At 43.7% G+C, this 26490-nt stretch overlaps 1 protein-coding gene across 3 annotated transcripts in view; it reads right to left on the bottom strand.

Annotated features, from left to right (window-relative positions):
- The window catches only part of LOC126284338 (uncharacterized), a 285882-nt gene that overhangs the window by 32736 nt on the left and 226656 nt on the right, over positions 1–26490 (bottom strand). For all 3 annotated transcript variants that reach the window (XM_049983188.1, XM_049983187.1, XM_049983190.1), the window contains exons 13-14: positions 25159–25344; positions 8466–8615 (exon numbers count right to left, since the gene is read on the bottom strand). In XM_049983188.1, coding sequence (XP_049839145.1) covers positions 8466–8615; positions 25159–25344 — 336 coding nt within the window. The remainder of the gene's footprint in view (positions 1–8465; positions 8616–25158; positions 25345–26490) is intronic.

Genomic DNA, 26490 nt, shown 5'->3' with positions numbered 1-26490 from the left:
ATTTGTTGGATATATTCCAATCTCAGTTTTTTCTTTACAGTTTCTACATCCACAGCTCTGTCTCTTTCCATGGAAGCCTGCAGGTGTGGCCGATCGGTTCTAGGCGGTTCATTCTGGAACCGCGTAACCGCTACAGTCGCAGGTTCGAATCCTGCCTCGGGCACGGATGTGTGTGATGCCCTTGGATTAGTTAGGTTTAAGTAGTTCTAAGTTATAGGGGACTGTTGACCTCAGAGTTTTAGTCCCATAGTGCTCAGAGCTATTCGAACGATTACCATGCAAGTGATTCCCTGATGCTTTAACAGGTGTACTATTATCCTGTAACTTCTTGTTGTCGCTATTTTCCTCATATTCCTTTCCTAGCTGGCTCTTTAGAGAACCTCCTCATTGATTACCGAATTATTCCACTTAATTTTCAACATTCTACTGCAGCACCACATCTCAAATGTTTCTATTCTCTTCTGTTCCGGTTACCCCACAGTGTATCCCTAACCACCACACAATGCTCTGATCCAAAAGTAAATTCTCAGAACTTTGTTCCTCAAATTATGACCTGTGTTTGACACTAGTAGACTTCTCTGCTTTATAAATGTGTGAAATGACGCTAATACTGCATTAACATTTTCAAGTGTCTGACACATTCTCACCATCCAACTCTGCACGATGCTACCCAGATGAATGTAGCCCCACCCTATATAATCATAAGTGAAATTCATTTAAAATATGTAATTGAATTGACAAGGAAGTAACAAGTGAATTTAGCAGTATTGTTCTGCACCACTCCAGGAAGTAAGTCGACTGTCACACAGCTACCAAATGTCCACGGAGATGTCAAAAGTTTTGGGATAGACATATACAGACCGCAGTAGTATTCTGTACATAAGGTATACAACACTGGTACATTGGCAGAGCTGTCATTTGTCTCCAGACGATTCATCTGAATAGGTTTCCGTTGTGATTATAACCTCATAACGGAAATTAACAGACTTTGAATGCGCAATGGTAGTAGGATCTAGATACTTGCGACATTCCATTCCGGAAATCGTTGGGGAACTCAATATTCCGAGATCCACGGAGTCAAGAGTGTGCTGAGAATACCAGCTTTTAGTCATTATTTCTCACCACAGAGAGGATGTTCGTGTACAGCTGTCAGTACTGGCAGACAAGCAAGACAGTGCGAAATAAATGTGGTACGTATGACGAATGTATCCGTTAGGAGAGGGCGGAAAAATACGTCGTTAATGGGCTATGGCAGCAGAGGACTGACGCGAGTGTCTTTGCTAAAAGCACATCGCCTGCAGCGCCTCTCCTTGGATTGCGACCAGTTCAGTTGGTAAGAGACCACTGTAGGGCTCGAGTAAGACGGAGACCCAACGAAGTCGTCGATCCTGGTTGTCGACATGGCACTATATAAGCTGGTGGTGTCTTCTTAATGGCGTGGGCTGAGTTTACATTAAATGGGCTGGGTCCTATGGTCCTACGGAACTGATCATGGATTAGAAATGGTAGTATTCAGCTACTTGAAGACCATTTCCAGCCGTTCATGGACTTCATGTACCCAAACAAATATGGGATTGTTACGGATGAAAATGTGCCATAACACTGGGCTACCGCCGTTCACAACTGATTTGAGAAACATTCTCTACAGTTTGAACTAATTTCTTGGCCACGCATATCGTTCGAAGTGGGTCGTAATCGAGAGATGAGCTGCTTTCCAAAATCCTGCAGCATAACACTTTTGCAATTATGGTCTGCTATAGAACAGCGTGGCTCAATACTTCTGCAGGGGCTTCCACCGACTTATGGAATTCACAGCCGCGTGGAGGTGCTGCACAACGCTGGTCAAAAGGAGGCCCACGATATTAGGAGGTATCCCGTGACTTTTGTCACCTTGGTGTATTCTAAATTGCTGTCAGTTTTCATGGCAACAGGAAGAGTAACTTTTTCCAGTCAATGTGTTTTTGAGCAACACTGCCAGCTGCCAACAGCCATCAAATATACAAAGAGCTCAAATATAAAAAGTATAAGCAAATGGGTACGAGCCAGTGAGTTACTGTATATTATGAGCAGTGTAATCAGTTGCATAGCCCTTCTTTTCAGTATGAGTCATGATCATTTTTCTAACCACCTCTAGGTTAAGAGAATTATCATAAGAAAACTACTGAGGAGTAATTGTTAGAATAGACTGTTAAGCTATATTTGTAACGAATCATTTGCAACAAGGCCATAAATAAAAATGTATTTTAAAGAATGTTGCGTAGAGTCATGTTTACACACAGTGGCCACAGCAACATCTGGAGACGGTAATTTGACGATATAGCTGTGCAGATAACATTGAAAAATGTGGAGCCTGAACAGAAATTTGTGATTCATTATGTTAGACCACCATGATTTCTACACAGTGGTCTTCGGCAGCAAGTTTTGAATTCAAACTCCATTTCTGCCAGTGATACAATTGCTCAAATGCACGTATGAAGCATCAGCATTCTTGTGTCTCATTCACAATACAGTTCCATCACATTTTACTAGATCACAGCTATAAGCCATACGATTACACCTTCCAGCAGATGATTTCATATCTTCTGCCACAGATGATGACCACATTTTAAGGGCGATAAACAAGAGTAACAGATTCTCACACACTCATAGACTAGCTATGCTCAAACATCAAGGCTACCCTGTCGACTTCGTAATGATTCGGGGACTCTACATCGTCGACTGCACCATCAGTGTGCTATATTACGCATCGTGCACAAGTACGTGATTAACGGTAAGGCGTGCGCCAATGATTCGTGGTACACGTTCACGCCATCTGGTAGCGGAATAACATGACAACAAAGAAATTCAACGCCAAGAACCGTTAGGCGGCAGTGTGCTTTTAGAATCGTAACTACAAAGGAGCCGTTTGTCGAAGATATGTAAATAACATGTACTTGTACTAGTAATGTTGAATCTATTGATGTAATCATGAGTAAATAAGTCAATTTTTCTTAACTATAACCGTAATATTTTGTGCGTAGAGAGGGTTTATAATTATTTACTGAGATTTGGATATATGTTGTGGGTACATGCATTTGGATGATGATCCTGGGATAAATTAGGAGTTTCTTCAATTGAGGATATTTGCACTTGAATAACCTAAACGCTTACGAAGATCAGGTAAGGCTACACACTGCCGGCAACTGGTTACTTTATCATTGGTATTAATAAGTACTTCCAAGCAATTATAGCTAATCACACATTACCAAGAATTTTTATGGGATTCATGTTCTCAAAGTAGCAATACAAAACTGAAACTTCCTGGCAGATTAAAACTGTGTGCCCGACCGAGACTCGAACTCATTCTTGACACAAAACTGTTAGAAAGTAGATTAGTGAAAGGAGGGTAGGCATTGCGGTTTGTCAGTTGTTATGCTTCCGCCCACAGAAACATAACGTAAATTCTTGTAGACTTTCTGCACTCGATAATATTTTGGATGATTCCTGACGATCTCTAATGTCTGAACCTGCCCCACTACCGAAATTAATTACCATGTGCTGTGGCTCTTACCGCCAGGACATCTCATTTATCGTCGACGAGGAATAACAGCCACGTCTTGATCCCGTAAGTTGAATGAGACCCCTAAATTTCGTGTATGATTATGCATTTGTGGAAAACGTTGTACCTACAGTTTCATTTGCATCTCTCTTCACCTAATGGCCTTCGCCCCTATGAGCACTACTCTACAAAGATATACACTCCTGGAAATTGAAATAAGAACACCGTGAATTCATTGTCCCAGGAAGGGGAAACTTTATTGACACATTCCTGGGGTCAGATACATCACATGATCACACTGACAGAACCACAGGCACATAGACACAGGCAACAGAGCATGCACAATGTCGGCACTAGTACAGTGTATATCCACCTTTCGCAGCAATGCAGGCTGCTATTCTGCCATGGAGACGTTCGTAGAGATGCTGGATGTAGTCCTGTGGAACGGCTTGCCATGCCATTTCCACTTGGCGCCTCAGTTGGACCAGCGTTCGTGCTGGACGTGCAGACCGCGTGAGACGACGCTTCATCCAGTCCCAAACATGCTCAATGGGGGACAGATCCGGAGATCTTGCTGGCCAGGGTAGCTGACTTACACCTTCTAGAGCACGTTGGGTGGCACGGGATACATGCGGGCGTGCATTGTCCTGTTGGAACAGCACGTTCCCTTGCCGGCCTAGGAATGGTAGAACGATGGGTTCGATGACGGTTTGGATGTACCGTGCACTATTCAGTGTCCCCTCGACGATCACCAGAGGTGTACGGCCAGTGTAGGAGATCGCTCCCCACACCATGATGCCGGGTGTTGGCCCTATGTGCCTCGGTCGTATGCAGTCCTGATTGTGACGCTCACCTGCACGGCGCCAAACACGCATACGACCATCATTGGCACCAAGGCAGAAGCGACTCTCATCGCTGAAGACGACACATCTCCATTGGTCCCTCCATTCACGCCTGTCACGACACCACTGGAGGCGGGCTGCACGATGTTGGGGCGTGAGCGGAAGACGGCCTAACGGTGTGCGGGACCGTAGCCCAGCTTCATGGAGACGGTTGCGAATGGTCCTCGCCGATACCCCAGGAGCAACAGTGTCCCTAATTTGCTGGGAAGTGACGGTGCGGTCCCCTACGGCACTGCGAAGGATACTACGGTCTTGGCGTGCATCCGTGCGTCGCTGCGGCCCGGTCCCAGGTCGACGGGCACGTGCACCTTCCGCCGATCACTGGCGACAACATCGATGTACTGTGGAGACCTCACGCCCCACGTGTTGAGCAATTCGGCGGTACGTCCACCCGGTCTCCCGCATGCCCACTATACGCCCTCGCTCAAAGTCCGTCAACTGCACATACGGTTCACGTCCACGCTGTCGGGGCATGCTACCAGTGTTAAAGACTGCGATGGAGCTCCGTATGCCACGGCAAACTGGCTGACACTGACGGCGGCGGTGCACAAATGCTGCGCAGCTAGCGCCATTCGACGGCCAACACCGCGGTTCCTGGTGTGTCCGCTGTGCCGTGCGTGTGATCAGCCCTCTCGCAGTGTCCGGAGCAAGTATGGTGGGTCTGACACACCGGTGTCAATGTGTTCTTTTTTCCATTTCCATTTCCAGGAGTGTATTTTGTTGCAAAGGTTAATGTAACTCCCTGACAGGGACTATTAGAATCGTTCTCTTGACGCCACGAGAAAGTACCACATTAACGAAGACCTGCAGCAAGAGCAACATCTTATCACTAATGTCTGTAGGCAAGTGGATACATGTAGCTTCTGTAACCTCAGCTCTCACCTCGTTAAAATATCCGATTTTCATGACAATTCCTTACCGTAGTAAGAGAAATTATTTTCCATCTATGAATAATAAACTGAAAGGGATGAGATATTCCTCCATCGTCTCGATCCTATACTTTCGTATACGAAATTTTACAAATTACCTCTGCTTTCCCACAGCAGCAAACTACGACTGCTCACACGCTGTACTTAACGGATGATACCATGGGCCTCAACCCAGTTTTTCAGTCCTGTATGTCACAAGACAAACTATTAGTCAATAGCTATGAGATTTTGACCCAAAATCGAGAAGTAACTTGTAGTTAAACCTCTTCACACACAGTTAAAACGCTACAGAATTCCAGTGTCGTGAAAATTTTTCTGCCATTTTCGGTTAATTCAACGGAGACTACAGATGAAAAAGTGAAAAACGATTCTAAATCTTTTCGTTTCTGCTGTCCCACATTTTATATCCTCTCTGTTTCGCCAACATCATTTATTTTGCTCTCCAAATAGTAAACGTTGTCTACTACTTTAAGTGATCCGCTTCCTAATCCAGTTCCCTCATCAATAACTGATTCAGTTTGACTACATTCCATTATCCTCGTTTCACTGTTGTTGACTGCTATCTTATAATCTCTTTTCAAGACACTAACCTCCTCTCAACTGCTCTTCCTAGTCCATTGCTGCCTCTGTTAGAATTACAGTGTCGTCGGCAAAACTCGAAGTTTTATTTCTTCCCCCATGAATTTCAGTTCCTTTTCCAAATTTCTCCTTAGTGTAAAGCAAAAATGGTGAATGATCCTGTTACATTTAATAATGTGAGTGGAAACAGAACACTAAAATCAATCGAAACCTTCAAGTATCTGGATGTTTATGGCCAGAGTGAATTGAGGTGGAGCAAGCACACAAAACTAGCTGTGAGTAAAGCAGATGTTTTTTCCTTATATGTTTTACTGAAGAATCATATGACACTGTAATTAATGTAGAAAGGATTGGTTCAAATGGCTCTAAGCACTATGGGACCTAACTTCTAAGGTCATCAGTCCCCTAATACTTAGAACTACCTAAACCTGACTAACCTAAGGACATCACACAGATCCATGCCTGAGGCAGGATTCGAACCTGCGACCGTAGCAGTCGTGCGGTTCCGGACTGAAGCGCCTAGAACCGCTCGGCACCCCGGCCGGCAAATGTTCAAATGTGTGTGATATCTTATGGGACTTAACTGCTAAGGTCATCAGTCCCTAAGCTTACACACTACTTAATCTAAATTATCCTAAGGCAAACACACACACCCATGCCCGAGGGAGGACTCGAACCTCCGCCGGGACCAGACGCACAGTCCATGACTGCAGCGCCTTAAACCGCTCCGCTAATCCGGTGTGCCAAAGCAGAAAGGAGATAGCTTACAAATACCTTTCATGAGTAACATTCTGTTGCGACCCATTTGCTGTTTCCACTTTGCTGTCAGTAGATGAAGCATTCAGTAAGGAAATATGGATGAGTATTCCAGTGCACACCCGGAGACATCATGATACAGTGGTGGTGGTCATTAGAGACGGAGCGCAAGCTCGGGTTATCGAAGGATTGAGAAGGAAATCGGCAGTGCCCTTTCAAAGGAACCATCCCGGCATTTGTCTGAAACGATTTAGGGAAATCACGGAAAACCTAAATCAGGATGGCTGGAGACGGGATTGAACCGTCGTCCTCCCAAATGCGAGTCCAGTGTGCTAACCACTGCGCCACCTCGCTCAGTGATACAGTGGTATCTCTAATAATATTTGTTTATCTTGCAGAGTGTACAGTGATGTAAGAGTATTCAGAGATGCAGTCGGAGTCTGGGCTCAAGCCAACATGCTGCGAAGGAGTGTTGACGCCTCGTCAGGAAGTCTTTGAAGTCGCCGCCGCAGGCCAGTGCCACAGCCGTGTACTGTGCTGGCAGCGGCAGTAGCCCCAGGAAGGCGTTCTGCAGTGACCTTGCATGACTCCCTCCTCAGCAGTCCCGAAGACTGCCCGTCATGCGCTCAGGTGGAGATTTCTGACTGTGGTCCAGAATGTCAGCTGTCGTGACGACTTAGGGCTCATTCAATACCACGGATCGACATAGACTGCAGTAGACACCAAAAGGTCGGCAACAGGCTGCACTGACATGTTTCACCTTGCAGATGACCCACAGTGACCCAGTAGTGGAGAAGGGCTTGCTCCTCACCAGTTTGCTGATACACAATTACTCAGTACGCAGCAATGGCTGATGGGCGCCTCTCGAAGTTGACACCAGCAAGAAATTATTAGGCTGACCATCATAGATCAACCTGTCGTGATTTCAGTGAAACTAAGCAGTAATTCTCTATGGTCACAGTGAGACTGACAGAAAGGCAGTCGGCTGCCTTGACCGAGCACTTCTTGGCGCTTCAGTCCGGAACCGCGCTGCTCCTACGGTTCGAATCCTGCCCGAGGCATGGATGTGTGTGATGTCCATAGGTTAGTTAGGTGTAAGTAGTTCTAAGCCTAGGGGACTGATGAACTCAGATGGTAAGTCCCATAGTGGTTACAGTCATTTGAACCATTTGAACAGAAAGGCTGAACAACAAAATGACTTACTAAGCTCTGAAAGTCTCTCTCTTTAGAGGGCCAAGTCCACCCTTTTGTCCTGGTGTCTCTGAGTGTATGAGCGCATTTATCCTAATTTATCTGAACTGCAAATACTCCTTGGCGCCGTGTGTTGGGTGAATAATGACTAGGTTGTCAAGCTCGCTTCTATTCTACCCATGTCTGACTCTGTAGTAGCGCCAAGGCAGGGCAGTATATAGTGTTACACTGGCTCCCTAACTAGTACTTGTGGTCTATTTAATTGTCAGTACGTCTTGTTGACGACCTGATCGCCACATCTGCCCAGCGCTAACCCTCTGTATTCCGAGCTCGCATGGCAGAACTCTTACAAAAGCTTAAGCTTTCACAATCAAATTCTTATTCTGGTGTGAAATAGACAACCCCCAAAATCTATTCACAGAATAATCAAGTAGCATTGAAAGAAGGACTGTTGACACATCTTCTTTTTGACCTTCTCTTAAGGAATGGGTTATCATGACGCAGAAATCAAAGCAAAGAGCACTATTAACAAGGAACGTATAGATAGAGACGAGTAGGTCAGGAACTTACCTCTCTGTGTGCCAGTGTTACACTCAAAATTCGTGCAGACAGCGTTGGTGCCGTTTCTATTGCAAAAACAAGCGTTGCAGTCTTTTGTATACGCTGTGTACGGTTCGCAATGCTGTGGTGAACGCTTCATTCGTTTTGGAGCACTGTGAGCTGTACGAAAGTAAGAGAATAAGTAACCATTAGTAATAATTCTTTTGCCCCCTACAAGCGTGCGCGCACACACATACATACACACACACACACACACACAGACACACACACACACACACACACACACACACACACACACACACACACACACAAACACAAAGGCACGATGTGATTACTTGCATCGCAAACGAATCCGTCTCCAGACTTTCACTTAAATTTTAAGTATCCACTCGCTGGTGGTGCTGACATAAACCAAACGTCAATTTACAGTTCATTTTGATGTCACACAATGAGTCCATGTTACAGGTATTTCAAAAGTTGTTACATATTAAAGGGAGACACATGAAAGAAATCATTTAAAATCTTTTGCAGTCAAAAGTTAAGGAGAGATTTGTGTCCCGTTCTACACCTACATACGTTTGCCTTTGTCATAAGTGTAGTTACCTATATCTGATTTGTAACTATACAACTATCAAAAGGTAACCGAAGCACTCAAGGAACTTAAAATGTAAAGTTTAGAGAAGAGGCCATGCTATACTCTCTAAACACTGTTGGGGACAATTATAGAACTGGAATTTCAAGATGGGTGTCATCAAAACTTCATTCATCATACACCTCATCTAGAGGTCGCGACAGTAGAGGAAGAGGGAAATGGGATGTATACCAAGGGGCACAGGGAAATACCTTTAACCTGTACTGTCAAAGGCGTCGTATGGTAATATATATTTTGTTGTAAACGCATACTTATTTTCTACTTTACATAAGCAATTTACGATTCATAGTAGCAACTTAAAATACATAGTAAATGGCAAACTACCTGTTTCGAAACAATAATTACAAATAGATGGGCAAATGTTTGTATTCTTGGAGATTTATCTTGTTGCTGCATAACGATTTCCTCGCTAAGGGTCCTTTTTTGAGTGAAGTGGATTTCACGCTCTAGCGACCGTACATAACATCATTGGATACAAAGCTGGCAGTTGACAATCAATGACGTTTCTCCCATATGACTGAACGTCAGCCCTTCATATACAACACACGACCAAGACATTATGTAGACATGCTTAACTGCGTGATAGTCCACGTTTGGAATGCAATGCAGCATCGATTCCGTGTGGTATGACGTTAGGGTACGGTTTAGGGTGCCACTACTTTTCATAGCAGGAGCCATTTTGTTGCCGTCTGCGATTCCCTCACAGCCCAACGGTACATCGACGATCTTCTATGCCTCAGATTTTGCCCATTGTGGAAAGCCAAACTGAGCTTACATTTCAACAAAATAATTCCCCCTCTCTCCACAAAGGGCGAAAGTATCTACTGGTTCTCTTCGTGCTTTTCGAACCTCACTTTGGCCATCCAGGCACCAGATCTCTCTCCTATTGTGAACATTTGGAGCATTAAGGCAGGGCTATCCTACCTCGTGATTTTGACAGTGTAACACTCCAATTGGACAGAATTTGGTATAAAATCCCAAAGGAGGCCATCCAATAACAATATTATTTAATGCCAATCCCAGTAACTGATTGCACCTGGGTCAGTGGTAAATCAACATTTTACTGAGTTGATCACTTTATGAAATTCTCTCTCTTGCATAGCTCTCTGTAACTGTAACGATTTATCTGTCTGTACATGTACATCTCATGTAGCGGTTTTCATCCCATTTGGATAATACCTTGGTGGTGCGTCATTTTTCAAAAATAAGTAGAAGAAAAAGTAAGATGTACTGTGACCAATTACATGTCTACACAACAGATGAGTAGCGTCGCCATGTAGTGAATGTTTGGTAGGAACGAAATATCTCTGATTTAAGACGGTGTGTACACTTATACAGGGACATGAATGTACGACTACTTGCCCATATTTTCGCGAAATTCTGGACTGTATGAATGACCACGTTCAACCTGGGTCCAGGTTGGGTTGGGTTGTTTGGGGGAAGAGACCAAACTGCGTGGTCATCGGTCTCATTGAATTAGGGAAGGACGGGGAACGAAGTCGGCGGTGCCCTTTCAAAGGAGCGGTTAAGAGAAATCACGGAAAACCTAAAACAGGGTGGCTGGAGGCGGGTTTGAAACGTCCTCCTGCCGAATGCGAGTCCAGTGTGCTAACCACTGCGCCATCTCCCTCGGTAGCCTGGATCCAGCATTCTATTACCCCACACCAGTGCTTTCATGGGATGCAACGTTGAACCTAACATGAGTCAACATCGAATTACTAATAATGTCAACAGGCTGTTCTCTTTTGGGCGTAGGGTCCACTGGGGACTTTCCAATGTGTGCATATGCACACCAAGCCGAGTAACCTGTGAAAGGGTGGACAGGTCAAGCATCTGAGGACGTGAGTTATATCATGCACCCTGATGTTAACAACTAAAATTAATATATCTTGCAACAATAATTGCCTGGTGAAAAATTTGTATGGCTATCCAATGAGGGCATCCGCAGGTTGGATGACTTAAAGTGAGACAGCAGATTCGGGTGAAGAATATGTCATCTAGGCAGACCTAGCAGATCCTGCTAGTTTGCATGCAATGGTTCGATCCACAAAATGATAAGAAAGCTGGTAGGAGGGTAGGAGGGTAGGGGGGTGAGCGGGGGGGGGGGGGGGGGGGGACGGTAAACCTCATAAGTGTCTCAGTTTGGGAGTGAACCTGATTAGAGTCACCCTCATTATCTCCCTCATGCAGTCATGCTCGTTGAGAAGCATATAATTTTATTAACATCAAAAACAGGACTCTCGTGTCATGTGATTTAGAGAACGAATTTTTAAGTTAATGAAAAATGCTGCTTTTGCGAAAACTATGGAGAATTTGAGAAACATTCACGAAATCCATGTAGTTTCACAATGAGAGGGGCGCTGTAGTGTATAAGATTGGTTGTCAGGCAAAATTTTAAATGGGCCACAATTTTCTATCAAACATATGTCGCTGTGGAGATGTCTAAGATTATGATGGAACTCATGAAGCCTATGTATGTTAGTAAGTAACGATTCCATTATGAGTTCTGCAAAACCAAACTTCGCTAATTCAAAGTTACCTTATATGGATTCATCCACGTGATCCATACTGAGTAATTAGGTACAATCATAAAGAATTCCACATGTTGGAATATGTGGCCAATTATACTTATGGTATTACACTTCAAAACGAAAAGCTATCAACCTGCTGGGAAGCAACGTGAATGGGTCACAGATTATGGTGTTTGATGGATCTGAGATGCAAGATGTATGTATCCCATACTACAACAGTAATTACCTAAAAGCAGCATCATGCAGCCACAACGGCTTTCATGACTTATGACAACTTGTAGCGCCTGCGACCTGATGTGGCTTCTTCTTCTGCAGATACAATGGAACAAGTAATCATTTGATCATGAGACAATGAAATGTATACTGTATCACGACCTAATATCGATATGATGACAAATGATGCATCTGTGCAGATGGGACCGAGACTCTCTCATTCTCACACTACTCGCTTGAGTGACTGAGTGTGTGAATGATTACTCGTTTGTATATAACTGATGTGTCTGTAGGTGTATGTGGAATAGTTGTATGAATTTTTTTTTCATAGTGTATAGAAATTTGTGTATGGTGTTGCCTGCATACCATGTGTGCATGTAAATTGAATATGTAATGTATGTACTATGTACACATTAGTGTGTGTGTGTTTGTGTGTGTTCATGTACATATCTACGTTGTATGTAGTTCTTTTCCTCACCTGCTGTAGCTGTCCCAGTGTTATTACTGTGTATTGGCCGTGTGATGACCCTGTAGCCATTTGTCGGTTGATGGGCAGTGCTATGGTTGTCAGAGAGTGTAGTGCCAAGTTTTCTCAGTTTAAAAATTGTGCATTGTCGATCTACACACATTGGTAATCCTGGTTCCTACTGGCATCAGCTACCAAAGATTAAAATTTCGTGACACAAGTTTTCTCCATCCATATATACATAGGGTGGTCCATTGAGAGTGACTGGGCGTATCTCGCGAAATATGCATCAAACAAAAAGTTACGTTTTTTAAAAATGGGAACCCCCATTTTATTACATATTCGTGCAGTACGTAAAGAAGTATGAATGTTTTAGGTGACCACTTTCTCGATTTTTGATAGATGGCTCTGTAACAGTCACAAACGTATGAATACGTGGTATCACGTAACATTCCGTCAATGCGGGCGCTATTTACACTCCTGGAAATGGAAAATAGAACACATTGACACTGGTGTGTCAGACCCACCATACTTGCTCCGGACACTGCGAGAGGGCTGTACAAGCAATGATCACACGCATGGCACAGCGGACACACCAGGAACCGCGGTGTTGGCCGTCGAATGGCGCTAGCTGCGCAGAATTTGTGCACCGCCGCCGTCAGTGTCAGCCAGTTTGCCGTGGCATACGGAGCTCCATCGCAGTCTTTAACACTGGTAGCATGTCGCGACAGCGTGGACGTGAACCGTATGTGCAGTTGACGGACTTTGAGCGAGGGCGTATAGAGGGCATGCGGGAGACCAGGTGGACGTACCGCCGAATTGCTCAACACGTGGGGCGTGAGGTCTCCACAGTGCATCGATGTTGTCGCCAGTGGTCGGCGGAAGGTGCACGTGCCCGTCGACCTGGGACCGGACCGCAGCGACGCACGGATGCACGCCAAGACCGAAGGATCCTACGCACTGCCGTAGGGGACCGCACCACCACTTCCCAGAAAATTAGGGACACTGTTGCTCCTGGGGTATCGGCGAGGACCATTCGCAACTGTCTCCATGAAGCTGGGCTACGGTCCCGCACACCGTTAGGCCGTCTTCCGCTCACGCCCCAACATCGTGCAGCCCGCCTCCAGTGGTGTCGCGACAAGCGTGAATGGAGGGACGAATGGAGACGTGTCGTCTTCAGCGATGAGAGTCGCTTCTGCCTTGGTGCCAATGATGGTCGTATGCGTGTTTGGCGCCGTGCAGGTGAGCGCCACAATCAGGACTGCATACGACCGAGGCACACAGGGCCAACACCCGGCATCATGGTGTGGGGAGCGATCTCCTACACTGGCCGTACACCTCTGGTGATCGTCGATGGGACACTGAATAGTGCACGGTACATCCAAACCGTCATCGAACCCATCGTTCTACCATTCCTAGACCGGCAAGGGAACGTGCTGTTCCAACAGGACAATGCACGCCCGCATGTATCCCGTGCCACCCAACGTGCTCTAGAAGGTGTAAGTCAACTACCCTGGCCAGCAAGATCTCCGGATCTGTCCCCCATTGAGCATGTTTGGGACTGGATGAAGCGTCGTCTCATGCGGTCTGCACGTCCAGCACGAACGCTGGTCCAACTGAGGCGCCAGGTGGAAATGGCATGGCAAGCCGTTCCACAGGACTACATACAGCATCTCTACGAACGTCTCCATGGCAAAATAGCAGCCGGCATTGCTGCGAAAGGTGGATATACACTGTACTAGTGCCGACATTGTGCATGCTCTGTTGCCTGTGTCTATGTGCCAGTGGTTCTGTCAGTGTGATCATGTGATGTATCTGACCCCAGGAATGTGTCAATAAAGTTTCCCCTTCCTGGGACAATGAATTCACTGTGTTCTTATTTCAATTTCCAGGAGTGTATTTCGTGATACATTACCTGTGTTGAAGTGGACCGTTTACCAATTGCAGAAAGGTCGATATTGTGTTCATGTATGTCTAGTGTGACCAAAATGCCCAATGGTCGTGTGCTATGTATACTGCTCCGTATGCTGCTCGGTATCCTGAACGACATCATCCAAGTGTTCGGACTGTTCGCCGGATAGTTGCGTTACTTAACGAAACAGGAAGTGTTCAACCACGACCTGCAACTAATAATGATGCCCAACTAGGTATTTTAGCTGCTGTCGCAGCAAATCCGCACATCAGTAGCAGACAAATTACGCGAGAATCGGGAATCTCAAAAACGTCAGTGTTGAGAATGCTACATCAACATCGATTGCACCCGTACCATATTTCTATGCACCAGGAATTGCATCGTGACGATTTTGAACGTCGTGTACAGTTCTGCTACCGGGCACAAGAGAAATTACGGGACGATGACAGATTGTCTGGACGCGTTCTATTTAGCGACGAAGCTTCATTCACCAACAACGGTAATGTAAACCGGCATAATACGCACCATTGGGGAACGGAAAATCCACGATAGCTGCGACAAGTGGAACATCAGCGACCTTGGAGGGTTAATGTATGGTGCGGCATTATGGGAGGAAGGATAATTTGCCCCCATTTTATCGATGGCAATCTATATGGTGCAATGTATGCTGATTTCCTACGTAATGTTCTACCAATGTTACTATAAGATGTTTCACTGCACGACAGAATAGCGATGTACTTCCAACATGATGGATGTCCAGCACATAGCTCCCGTGCATTTGAAGCGGTACTGAACAGCATATTCCATGACAGGTGGATTGGTCGTTGAAGCACCATACCATAGCCCGCACATTCACCGGATCTGACGTCCTCGGATTTCTTTCTGTGGGGAAAGTTGAAGGACATTTGCTATCGTCATCCACCGACAACGCCTGACAACATGCCTCAGCGCATTGTCAATGCATGTGCAAACATTACAGAAGGCGAACTACCCGCTGTTGAGAGGAATGTCATTACGCGTATTGCCAAGTGCATTGAGGTTGACGGACATCATTTTGAGCATTTATTGCATTAATGTGGTATTTACAGGTAATCACGCTGTAGCAGCATGCGTTCTCTGAAATGATAAGTTCACAAAGGTACACTCGACAGCAAAAAAGTGGGTCACACCTGAATTCCAATGTGTAGACTACACCTGAATGTATGCAACCAACATAGCATATCTGTGTTGCACATAGTCGTAACCCTCCACAGTACAGTCGTCGTAAGATATACAATGGGTACCGCTAGAGACTACTAGAGAACACCAGTCTTTATGACAGTCCTTCCAGATGTAAAGTAACACCACAATAGTACAGAAGAGATCAGACAGTCCTTAACGTTTGTAAACTAAAGTTAAATACAATAAGTGACATTTCAAACGGTATGGGACAACTAAATTTGTCACATAAATCGTTCAGTAATCCCTAGGCACAATTAAATATCTGAGACAGTATATGGATTTATAAAATTGTATGGCAATTGGAAACAAGTTCTTTGCTGTCTAAAAGGTTTACCCAACATATGCTGAACGTCGTTCAACGTTCAATGGGAAGTGGTTTCGCATCAACTTTAAGTAATACTAAGCAGTTAAAACGTTATTCACGGCAGGAAGCACTCTACGGAAATCGCAACATTAACAGCGAATCACAAGTAATATCATTGTTCACATTACTCATCAACAGTTACTTGTACACAAAGTTGTACTTTAAATAACATGGCCAACGTCTTCGTTCTGCATCCGGATGCAAACCAAGAACGGGAAGCCATTGTTAAACAAGCAAAGCTTGTTTCGTGCGTCATGCTATTGCTAGCTAGGTGAAATATTTTGTGGTAGCTATGTTTAAAATGAATGTATTATTGAACGTATTGTCCGTCAAATATTTGAATGAATCGTCAACTGTAGGTGTGCCTGCACATGTTATAGCATAATAGCTGTAGCTGCGTTAGTTTATACTACTGACTTGGGGAGGTTTTGATACTTAAAGGGGTGATCGCCCCTTGCGGCCCGGGTCTGTACTAGACGCCGCTCTTGAGCTATGGGCCAGCCAGGCTGGCCGAGGCGAAACGGAATTGAGCGAGCTGGCGGTGGTGTTGGTGGGGCAACAGCCCGGGCATGCCTCTGCCTCTACCACTCCGTTTAACGTAAATATGTTTACCTCCTGTCCTGACATCAGTATAAGAGCGGCAAGCAGAAATACACATCAGGCTGTCTGCCGCAATGAGTCACTGGGAGAGGTCTAATTGTGACAGAGTCGTCACTCTCATTTAAGAAGGAGGATGTTCCATCAGAGAAGCTGGCAGACGGTATGGCGTACCACGTACCATTGCAACGAGATGGTGGACGATCTGCCTTGAAAGAGGTACCACCAACAGGGCTCCTGGCTCAGGCAGGAAGAGAGTGAGCTCACAGCAGGAAGACAGAGACCCAGTGTCTAGGAGCATAGAAAATTCCTTTCTGAACGCGAAGCAGTTCCGGCGGGAGACCAACTTCCCCGGCTCCAGTGACTCAAGAGCTCAGCAAAGACAACGTCTTATACCGGCTAGTATTTGCGGTGCTCCATCTGAGGTCGTCGTGGGACAACATCATTTTCACTGATGAGAAGATGTTTTCCACCAGTAACGACGGTCCACAAATCGTTTACAGGCCGCAAGGGACTCTCCATTGACGCGAATATGTAACCACGACGAGAATAAGTGGCCGGCTATCTGTTACCTGCTGGGGTAGGATAGACGAAACTCTGAACAGCGTGCAGTATGCCCACATGCAGGAAAATGTAATGCTTCCGTCAGTGCGAATGCTGTACGAAGAAGGGGCCGTCACATTGCAAGAGGACCATTCTCCCACTCACAAGTCTGCGTCTGTTCAGCAGCGGCTCTGCACGTTTGGCGTGAACGTCATGGACTGGCCGCCACGGGCGGCTGATATGAACCCCATGGAAAACATGTGGGCTGAGGTCGCCAGAACATTAACAGAGAACTGGCCACGCAACTAACCAACTACTGCGGACGCTGTTTGGGACTGCGCCCTGGAAGCCTGGGAGGAAGTTGCTTCTTCAGGCTGTTACGTCCGACGGCTTATACATTCTATGCCAAGACGCTTGATAGAAGTACAAAATAACGAGGGATTCTGGACAAAATGTTAGAGTTCTTAAAATGCTTTGTTATGTCTTCTTTTACTTCATTTTTCCTCATTGGGAGCTAGTGGAAGATCGCGTGGCAAACAAAAATGGTACAATATGGGTTAGATTTCCTTTGAGTTGCCTTTTTTATTCAAGTGGGTTTCTTTGGAATATACAGTTTGTTAAATATTATATTTTGATTTCATTTATACCATGTGTAGATACTTTCAAACTAATTAGCATAGGCCTCCTCGAAAGGCACCTATCTGCTTTCGAATCCTGATCAGCACAAAATATTCGTTATTTCATTTCAAGCCCTAGCATATGAACTCCGAACAACTAGTGAAAAATAATTGCATTTTCAAAGTCTCTTGGTGCAGTGCGAGCTGTAACGTGTTCGTTTCAACTCACAGCCACAGGATGAGCTTTTTATCAAAACATTACAAGATCAAAAGTTTCCTTACATCTTTTCAAGTCAAACACTCCTTGCCATCCTATTGGCGAAAACGGATTTGGGTTTGAGGTTGTGTTCGTTGTGATTACCAACGACTATATGTTGTGGATTCAACTTCTATCCAGCAAAGTATTTTCCATCACATCATTGAAAGTATAAACATGGCACTCCTAGCTATTATTGGAAAAGAAATTGACATTTAAAGTGTCTTTATGACCACGTGTGCGAGATTTGAATTTCATTCAGCACAGAACTTTTCGTCGTCTGATGTCTAGCTAAACATGTTCACATTTCGCTACTGGTGAACCAACAATAGCTATTTATCGTCTGTTCCTGGCTAGAAAACGACAGCGCTAGAAGCTGGGTTCGAATCCCAGTCAGGCGAAAACAATTCTATCGTCATTTAAGGCTCCAACATCTCGCTATTTGTGAAAACATTTGACAATTAACTTCTGATTTTACGTACTTCGTTAACAATCCGATTAGATGCTGGGTTCGAATACCTGTTACAAGCTTTACATGATGGCATTTCAATTTTAAACATGAGCATACATTGTTCCTTGTGAATGACACCATATTAAAGATCGTTGAGGTTAGTTACCAGGAAGATAACTGATATGACAGGATTCCCAGTTCAGTACAAACATTTTCGTCGTTTATTTTCAGGATATGAATTGATAACGGATACTGGTGCAAATGACTATACTTCACGTCTCTTTATGCCTAGTAATCGGGTCGCAATAAGGCACAAACAAAGCTTAGCATAGTTAGCAATTGCTATAGGTGCTGGGTTTGAATCCAGGTCCACAACGACGAAGTTGTTCATGTCATTTAAATTTCAAATTTGTGTACATGTGTTATGAGAACAATGATATTACTGGTGATTCGCTGTTAATGATGAGATTTCCGTAGAGTGCTCGTTGCTGTTAATCGCGATTTTTTACTGGCTCGTCCAATATCCAGTTTCCAGAGCCACTCGCCGTTGAATGACGTTCAGCACATTGTTGAAAAAACTTTTTTTCTAATTGCAGTACAGCTTTTTAACTCTGTATATTGTCTCAAGTATTTAATTTTTACTAAGGATTAACTGTACGATTATGTAAAATAATCCGTTTTCTCAGAACTTTTGGAATGTCACTTGTTGTAATTAAGATTAGTTTATGAGTTTTATGGGGTGTCTCATAACTAAGAACGTGTTTTCTAATATGTTTTGTATGATGATATTAGTTGACGCTTAGACTGACTGCCATAAAGACCTTTGGTCTCTGGTAGTCTCTTGCGGTACCCATTGTGTGTAGTCAAACGACTGTACCCCATGGGGTTTTGGTGTTTAGAGGACCTGCAACACAGCTACATTATGTTGGTTGTATTCGGCAGTGACCCACTTTTTTTGCTGTCAGGTGTACATGTATCAGCTGTGGAACAACCGAAATATAATGTTCAAACGTAACTATGTTCTGTATTCTAATTTAAAAAGTCTACCTGTTACCAACTGTTCGTCTAAAATTGTGAGCCACATGTTTATGACTATTACAGCGCCATCTATCAAAAAGCAAAAAAAGTGGTCCAACTAAAACATTCGTATTTCTTTATGTACCACATGAAAATGTAAAAAAATGGGGGTTCCTATTTTAAAAAATTCAGTTGATATCCGTTTGACCTGTGGCAGCGGCATCTAGTGGGCCAACCATAGCGCCATTTGGTTTCCCTCTTCAAGTTAGACAAGTTTCGTTCTTTGTAGTTTTTTCGTTTTATGTGTGTGTGTGTATTTTTTTTTTCGTTTCCAGTTTTACAGTAGCAAGTCTATTGTCAAAGATGAAAAGGCTACATTACAACACACAAAAAGAATCTATAATAATGTATTCAGGGTGATATTCTGACCACGTACAAACTCTAAGGATTGATCAATGAGAGGAATGCGTATCAAAAAAGGTCTAATGAATGCATGTCCAAAAATACATGGTTTCCTTAGTACAGACAATTTATTCAGTTACACAATGATACAGTGACTGCGGTCTAATTACCACTGTACCCTGCAGCAACAGTTGCACTTTGTGTTGAAGATGGTTTCCATGTGCCTCAGCACATGCATGTACAGGTTTTATCATGTTCTGTCTCGCAAATTCATACTGTGAAAGGCACCATGAATACACTGCCCCAGTGTCTCCACATTTGGAATGGGCTCTGAATGCTTGATACTTATGAAATGGCCCCTTAAACACATATCACGTGGGTTTAGATCCATTGACTGAGCAGGCCTTGCAACTCGGATCCCTCATCTGATCCATAGACCAGGAAAGACACGACTGAGACGCGTCCAGACATAAATGGTGAATTGGGCTAGAGCACCAACATGTAGCAGCCACATAACCCTTAGAATCATCAGTGTCACCTCTTCCAGCAGGGGAGGTGAGGCCTCCCATAAGAAATGCCGATAGTTTCGGCCTGCTAGGTGATGTGGTCGCCAGTTATCATGGTCCACAACACATTCTGGCTGCAACGTCATCACACCATGGGGTTCTTCCCACAGATGACAGTTATGAAACTTGAAGATACCACTCCAGATAAAGGTGGCTTCATCTGTGAATGGGATGGATGACACACATCCTGGAACCCTGTATGCATAGTGAAGAAACCAGTGTCAAAACTGATCTTGATAAGCCCTACACACACTGTAATGTAGTAATAATTGTCATGAGGAATGTTCCACACGGTCGTCTGGCTTACTCTGTACTGGCAGGAGAAGTACTTGGTACTGACACAGTGATCGCCTTCCACAGTGTTAATCACAGTTTCCTCCAAGTCTGGTCTCTGGACACTTCTGATAACTGCTTCATGATTTCCTGCTTCCTGAAACGAGCCTGTCTCAGACAAACCGCGAAACACTGTTGCAAACATTGATTGCTGTGATTGTTGTCAGTGGGGATAGGTCTCCAGACACTACAAACGTGTTGCCCTCAGCCCATTGCCATTTGCCATTTCGTAAGTAAACCTCATGTCGGGAAGCTCTCAATTCGAATACAGAACCATTGTGTACAACGTTGTGTCACATCCATTACAAGGTGAGACAGCTATGGGAAGTGAATCAGACACAACATTACCAATTTCTGTGGCAGGAGAGGGTGCTAGGGCACGTCATATGATGAACAGTACCTCCCTTTAGGGTGAAACTATGTGTACCTTAACTGTGGCTGCATTGTACAGCGCGTATTAGACCTCAGTCTCTGTATTGAAGTATGAATAAATTGTCTCTAGAATGTGAAACATACCATCTCATTGACCAACCGCTAGGGTCTGTTGTACACAGGAGTAAAAATCACAATATATATATATATATATATATATATATATATATATATATATATATATATATATATATATGTGTGTGTGTGTGTGTGTGTGTGTGTGTGTGTGTGTGTGTGTGTGTGTGTGTGTGTGGGTATGTGTCGAGTCATTCGGTAAAGGAGACACTAACATTTTTCTTTGTGCAAGTAACACTGCTGACCAAGCTACATCGCTGATGCAAATATATTTGAAATAGTGGACATATTTTTACAGATAATTTCTCTTTAGATTTTGGATACATTGTGGGGTGGGTATGATAGCATTTCTTTGACCACAGAACATAGTGATGTCACGCCATAAATGCTGTGTATAGCATCACAATACATATCAAAAGTTTTAGTGACAACATTATCCTAAGAGATCAAATTCGTTGGGTTTGAAAGGACATGCTACATCTTACCAAAATATACATACACATAATCCCATCACCCAAAATGGTCATTCTAGCACACTGAAAGTTAAAGTTTCTGATCTTGATTCCTGGAAAGAAATGTACTCAAACCTATCCCTATTAAATTAAATTTTAATTGTTTTTCGATGTTCATGAATAACTCTAACAAACACTTTGTGACAACCCAGTAACATGGTGGGTGGAGGGGGGCTTGTTTGACCATTGCATAGATACGCAAGCTTTAAGAAATTGTCATGTAACTGACACCACTCGTATAATGAAAGCATAAAATTCTTGCTGCAAGCTTGAGGATGTTCCATCACTTTCAGAGTGTTGAAGTCACGACCAGAGAATATACATGCAACTACACAGTCACTCGTAGTCACAACTAGTCTGCATGTAACTTTGAACAGAGAGGCTTTAATACGTGATGCATGCCATTGTGACTACACAGGTGGTGTTTGCAGTGCCTATGATAGTAAGAACTCATGGTGATAAAAGAAGAGTTCCATAATGTTGTTGTGCGATACCGGTATGTTGTTGGTGGACCGCCGCTGCTGCCACACTGAAGGCTCAAAGTTGGACGAAACAGGTGGTGGAAATATGTTAGTAAACCATGTACAGTCGTGGACAAAACGAGCGAAACCCCTCGCCTTTTCGTTAAGCTGATCCGCACAGCTTTAAAGTCTGCCACACAGCATAACAGTAAGGAGACGAAGTGCTACTAACATGCTATGCACAAGCGTGAAATTGAAAAACTATCCGAACTTTGTCAGACTGTTTACAATCATGTCTAAGACTATATTAATGTTGATTATTGAATTAAATACAACACGTAATTATAAGATATAAATGAAAGTAGAAACACTAATTAGTATGAACTGAACTAATAAAAATAAATTCATCTTATCGAGATAACATTACTGTTTTAATAAGACAAAGTAACCCAGATCGATACGAATTAGCAAAATATTATGCACATGTGTCCGTGAAACGGTCTGTGTGAATGTTCAGACCAGTCATACTCGATTACCGTTGCTGACCTACCATGAAAGAGTGCAAATTGAGGAATGCGTGAATATTCTTAATGAAATTCATTTAAAAATCAATTCAATTATTGACAGAAACGCAAAAAGTAGGCAGTAACAAGTATGAAATTCTACAAAAGTTTCATATTGACATCCACAGGGTGCCGATACAGAATAAAGGTAGCAAAAAAACGTGTTGGGAGAGCGAGAAATTCATAAAATTGCTTTATTGATAGTATATCTGCCTCCATCGAACCGAAAACAAACCTGACATCACTTGCAATAACAAAAACACCTTTCACTACGCTAGCAGACAGCCCAAGCACACAAACCTCTATTATTACCACAGACATGAATAAGATGCCAATTTCGCAATGAAAATGGCAAAATGATCTTCAGTTTCTGTTGCATAGAGCTTTCTGGACTCAAAAACATGTAACTTCTACCTTTATGTCACCGCTAATGTGACAATCATTCAGGATGTTTATCGAAATACCAAATACTGTTATTAGCGAGTAAATTTAGTAGAATAATTCTGCACCACCCCAGGAAATAAAAGGTGACACAGCTGCCAAACGTATTCTACAATGTTTCTAATTCTCCATTAGACTCGCCACAGCCAGGAACCGTTCATTAGCCGAAGTGTTTGTTAAGCTATGGGAATGATCACACTTCTAAAACGTGGTGGCATTAATACTAGGATGTGAATTACTACATGTATAGACAAATGGATTTTATTTGCTTTCCTGTAAACGTGATTTGGATCGACAGCGTATTTACGATTGGTATGCTGATGTATCTACTACAACTAGAACATTTCGAATAAAGAGTAGGGGGAATTATTTATGCGGTCCTCCTTGCTATTTTCGTTGCTAGGATTTAGTCAGCTAAATAGGTAAAAATGGAACCCTACTAGTCTCACTTTCTTGACCTTCTGTCTGTCTACCCAACCCTTACAACCCGTTTTCCTCGAGTACGGGTACATATAATAAGCGGAAATGTATCGTACTTACTGCGGTATACGGTCCCTTGGTGGTGTATAAAAGTGAGCTTCTATGAGAGGGCAATCAAAGATACGGCTGTTTATGTAAGGAAAATTTACGCAACGGTAATCCAGTACGATTGGTCCGAATGTTGACACAGACAGTTTCGCGTCCGAATGCGCATAATATTTTGCTAATTCGTAACGATCTGAGGTAATTTGACTTAATAAAACAGTTATTTTATCTGGATAAGCTGAAATTCATTTTTATTAGTGCAGTTCATACTAATTAGCGTTTCTTCTTTCATTTATATCTTACATTTACGTGTTGTGTTTAACACACTAATCAGTATTAATATAGTCTTAAACATAGTTGAAAACAGTCTGACAAAGTTCGGATAGTTTCTCAATTTCAGGCTTGTGCATAGTATGTTGGCAGAACTTCGTCTCTTTGCCTGTTATGCTGTGTAGCAAACTTTAAAGCTGTACGGATCAGCATAACGAAAAGGCGAGGAGTCTCGCTCTTTTTGTCCACGACTGTACGTGCTGCGGAAAATCGAATGGCTCCAACAAATCGTTCTGGCTGACTGCATCATCATCAGTAGTCCACACCAGAAAAAATAGTGCTGAATGATAAATTAAAATAATAATAATAACAGTCATCCACTTTTTATTCTCCTTGGAGAGGTGGATGAATTCTTGCACTTCGTGGTCGTATGGTTGTTCGAGGGAGGTGGAGACTACGAATGATAAGTCCCCTCTCATGATGCTAGCGACCCCAAGGGTGGATGGGCTTAGAGTGTGGGATCAATAGCAGCACACAGCACCAGTGAGCGAAATTGGATGGCACTTTTGGGTCACAAATCATCTTCATTAAAATGACTGTTGTCACACCAGATTAAAAGCACTTGACCATTAACAAACACTTAGTAAACGTGGGTACAAGTGCACTACCCTGTGTCCATCTTGGCTACAAATTATAATAATTGTAATGACAGCTTTATCCCATTAATTTCAGTCTAAATAAACAAAACAAGAGCCCAAGTGAGTAATTATTTTGCATATGTGTCATTAAATTGGGCTAGGGCAGCTGGCCAGTTTGTTTATTTAATGGGACGAATGTCCCCCATTTCGCCACAACTCATACTTTTATAAGGTCTAAGTCATAATGTAAAACCCATCAAATGTGGGCTCCAGCCGAAAACGACAAATACAATACTGCGTCTCAGAAATTCTGCTTGTGGCGTAGAGAGCATTTTTATATCTTGTGTGTTTCAAACCTTTCGTAACTCGTGGCCAAAACATCGAAGAATGTATTTTGTGTGTCGCGTGAAGCAATAGCTCTCCACCATCATGAAGTAACGGGTAGTGATGCCTCAAAAATCGTACAGGTCCGAATGAACGTTAGTCACCTCGAGAGAAACTCTCATTCAGTATACTCCGCAAAACCAGAACACATTACAGCGCCAGACAGTAAGTTACTGAGCACCTGATAGGCTATTTGTATCATATATGATCAAGATACTACTTGCAGTTTACATTTAACTTAAAAAATGAAGGTTACTCACTTCTTCGTGAATCCGTGCAAGGCCAGTTTGTGCACACGGGACCGCTGTTTTTATCCTCGCAAACGCAGTAGTTACATCCTTCCGAGAAAACTGTTGGTGACGAGCTGCACTTCACTCTCTTAATCACCAAAGGAATGCTCCTCGTGCTAGGTTTGCCAAACACAAAGCGTTCTAGAGGGCCCGACCCTGTAGAAGAAGAAGAAAATCATGGTTGTTACACACGTACATTTATCAATTTATGTATTCACCTGAGTCTGGAAAGCGAATGGAGAGTTATAAGAAAGTTGGTAAGTCTGGCAAATATCTACAAAACAGTGGTTCCTTTTGTTACATAACCAATAACGTTTACCGGAGCCTACAACATGTTTTACAGTTCGAACATTATGACGTTTCTATTAGAAAACACTCTTATCAATAAATAAATATGTGTTCACGGAATACTACACACGAAAAGCATAACTCCCTTTATTCACACATATTATCGTGCAAACAGTAGATGTCAGTGAAAAGATGGTTTCTGTCTTAATATACACTCCTGGAAATTAAAATAAGAACACCGTGAATTCATTGTTCCAGGAAGGGGAAACTTTATTGACACATTCCTGGGGTCAGATACAACACATGATCACACTGACAGAACCACAAGCACATAGACACAGGCAACAGAGCATGCACAATGTCGGCACTAGTACAGTGTATATCCACATTTCGCAGCAATGCAGGCTGCTATTCTCCCATGGAGACGATCATAGAGATGCTGGATGTAGTCCTGTGGAACGGCTTGCCATGCCATTTCCACCTGGCGCCTCAGTTGGACCAGCGTTCGTGCTGGACGTGCACACCGCGTGAGACGACGCTTCATCCAGTCCCAAACATGCTCAATGGGGGACAGATCCGGAGAACTTGCTGGCCAGAGTAGTTGACTTACACCTTCTAGAACACGTTGGGTGGCACGGGATACATGCGGATGTGCAATGTCCTGTTGGAACAGCAAGTTCCCTTGCCGGTCTAGGAATGGTAGAACGATGGGTTCGATGACGGTTTGGATGTACCGTGCACTATTCAGTGTCCCCTCGACGATCACCAGAGGTGTGCGGAACCGTAGCCCAGCTTCATGGAGACGGTTGCGAATGGTCCTCGCCGATACCCCAGGAGCCACAGTGTCCCTAATTTGCTGGGAAGTGGCGGTGCGGTCCCCTACGGCACTGCGTAGGATCCTACGGTCTTGGCGTGCATCCGTGCGTCGCTGCGGTCCGGTCCCAGGTCGACGGGCACGTGCACCTTCCGCCGACCACTGGCGACAACAGCGATGTACTGTGGAGACCTCACGCC

Source organism: Schistocerca gregaria, chromosome 8 (assembly GCF_023897955.1).
Source record: "Schistocerca gregaria isolate iqSchGreg1 chromosome 8, iqSchGreg1.2, whole genome shotgun sequence".
NCBI classification, from domain to species: Eukaryota; Metazoa; Arthropoda; class Insecta; order Orthoptera; family Acrididae; genus Schistocerca; species Schistocerca gregaria.
The sequence above is the reverse complement of the archived record's forward strand: the minus strand, read 5'-3'. Positions and strand labels throughout refer to the sequence as shown.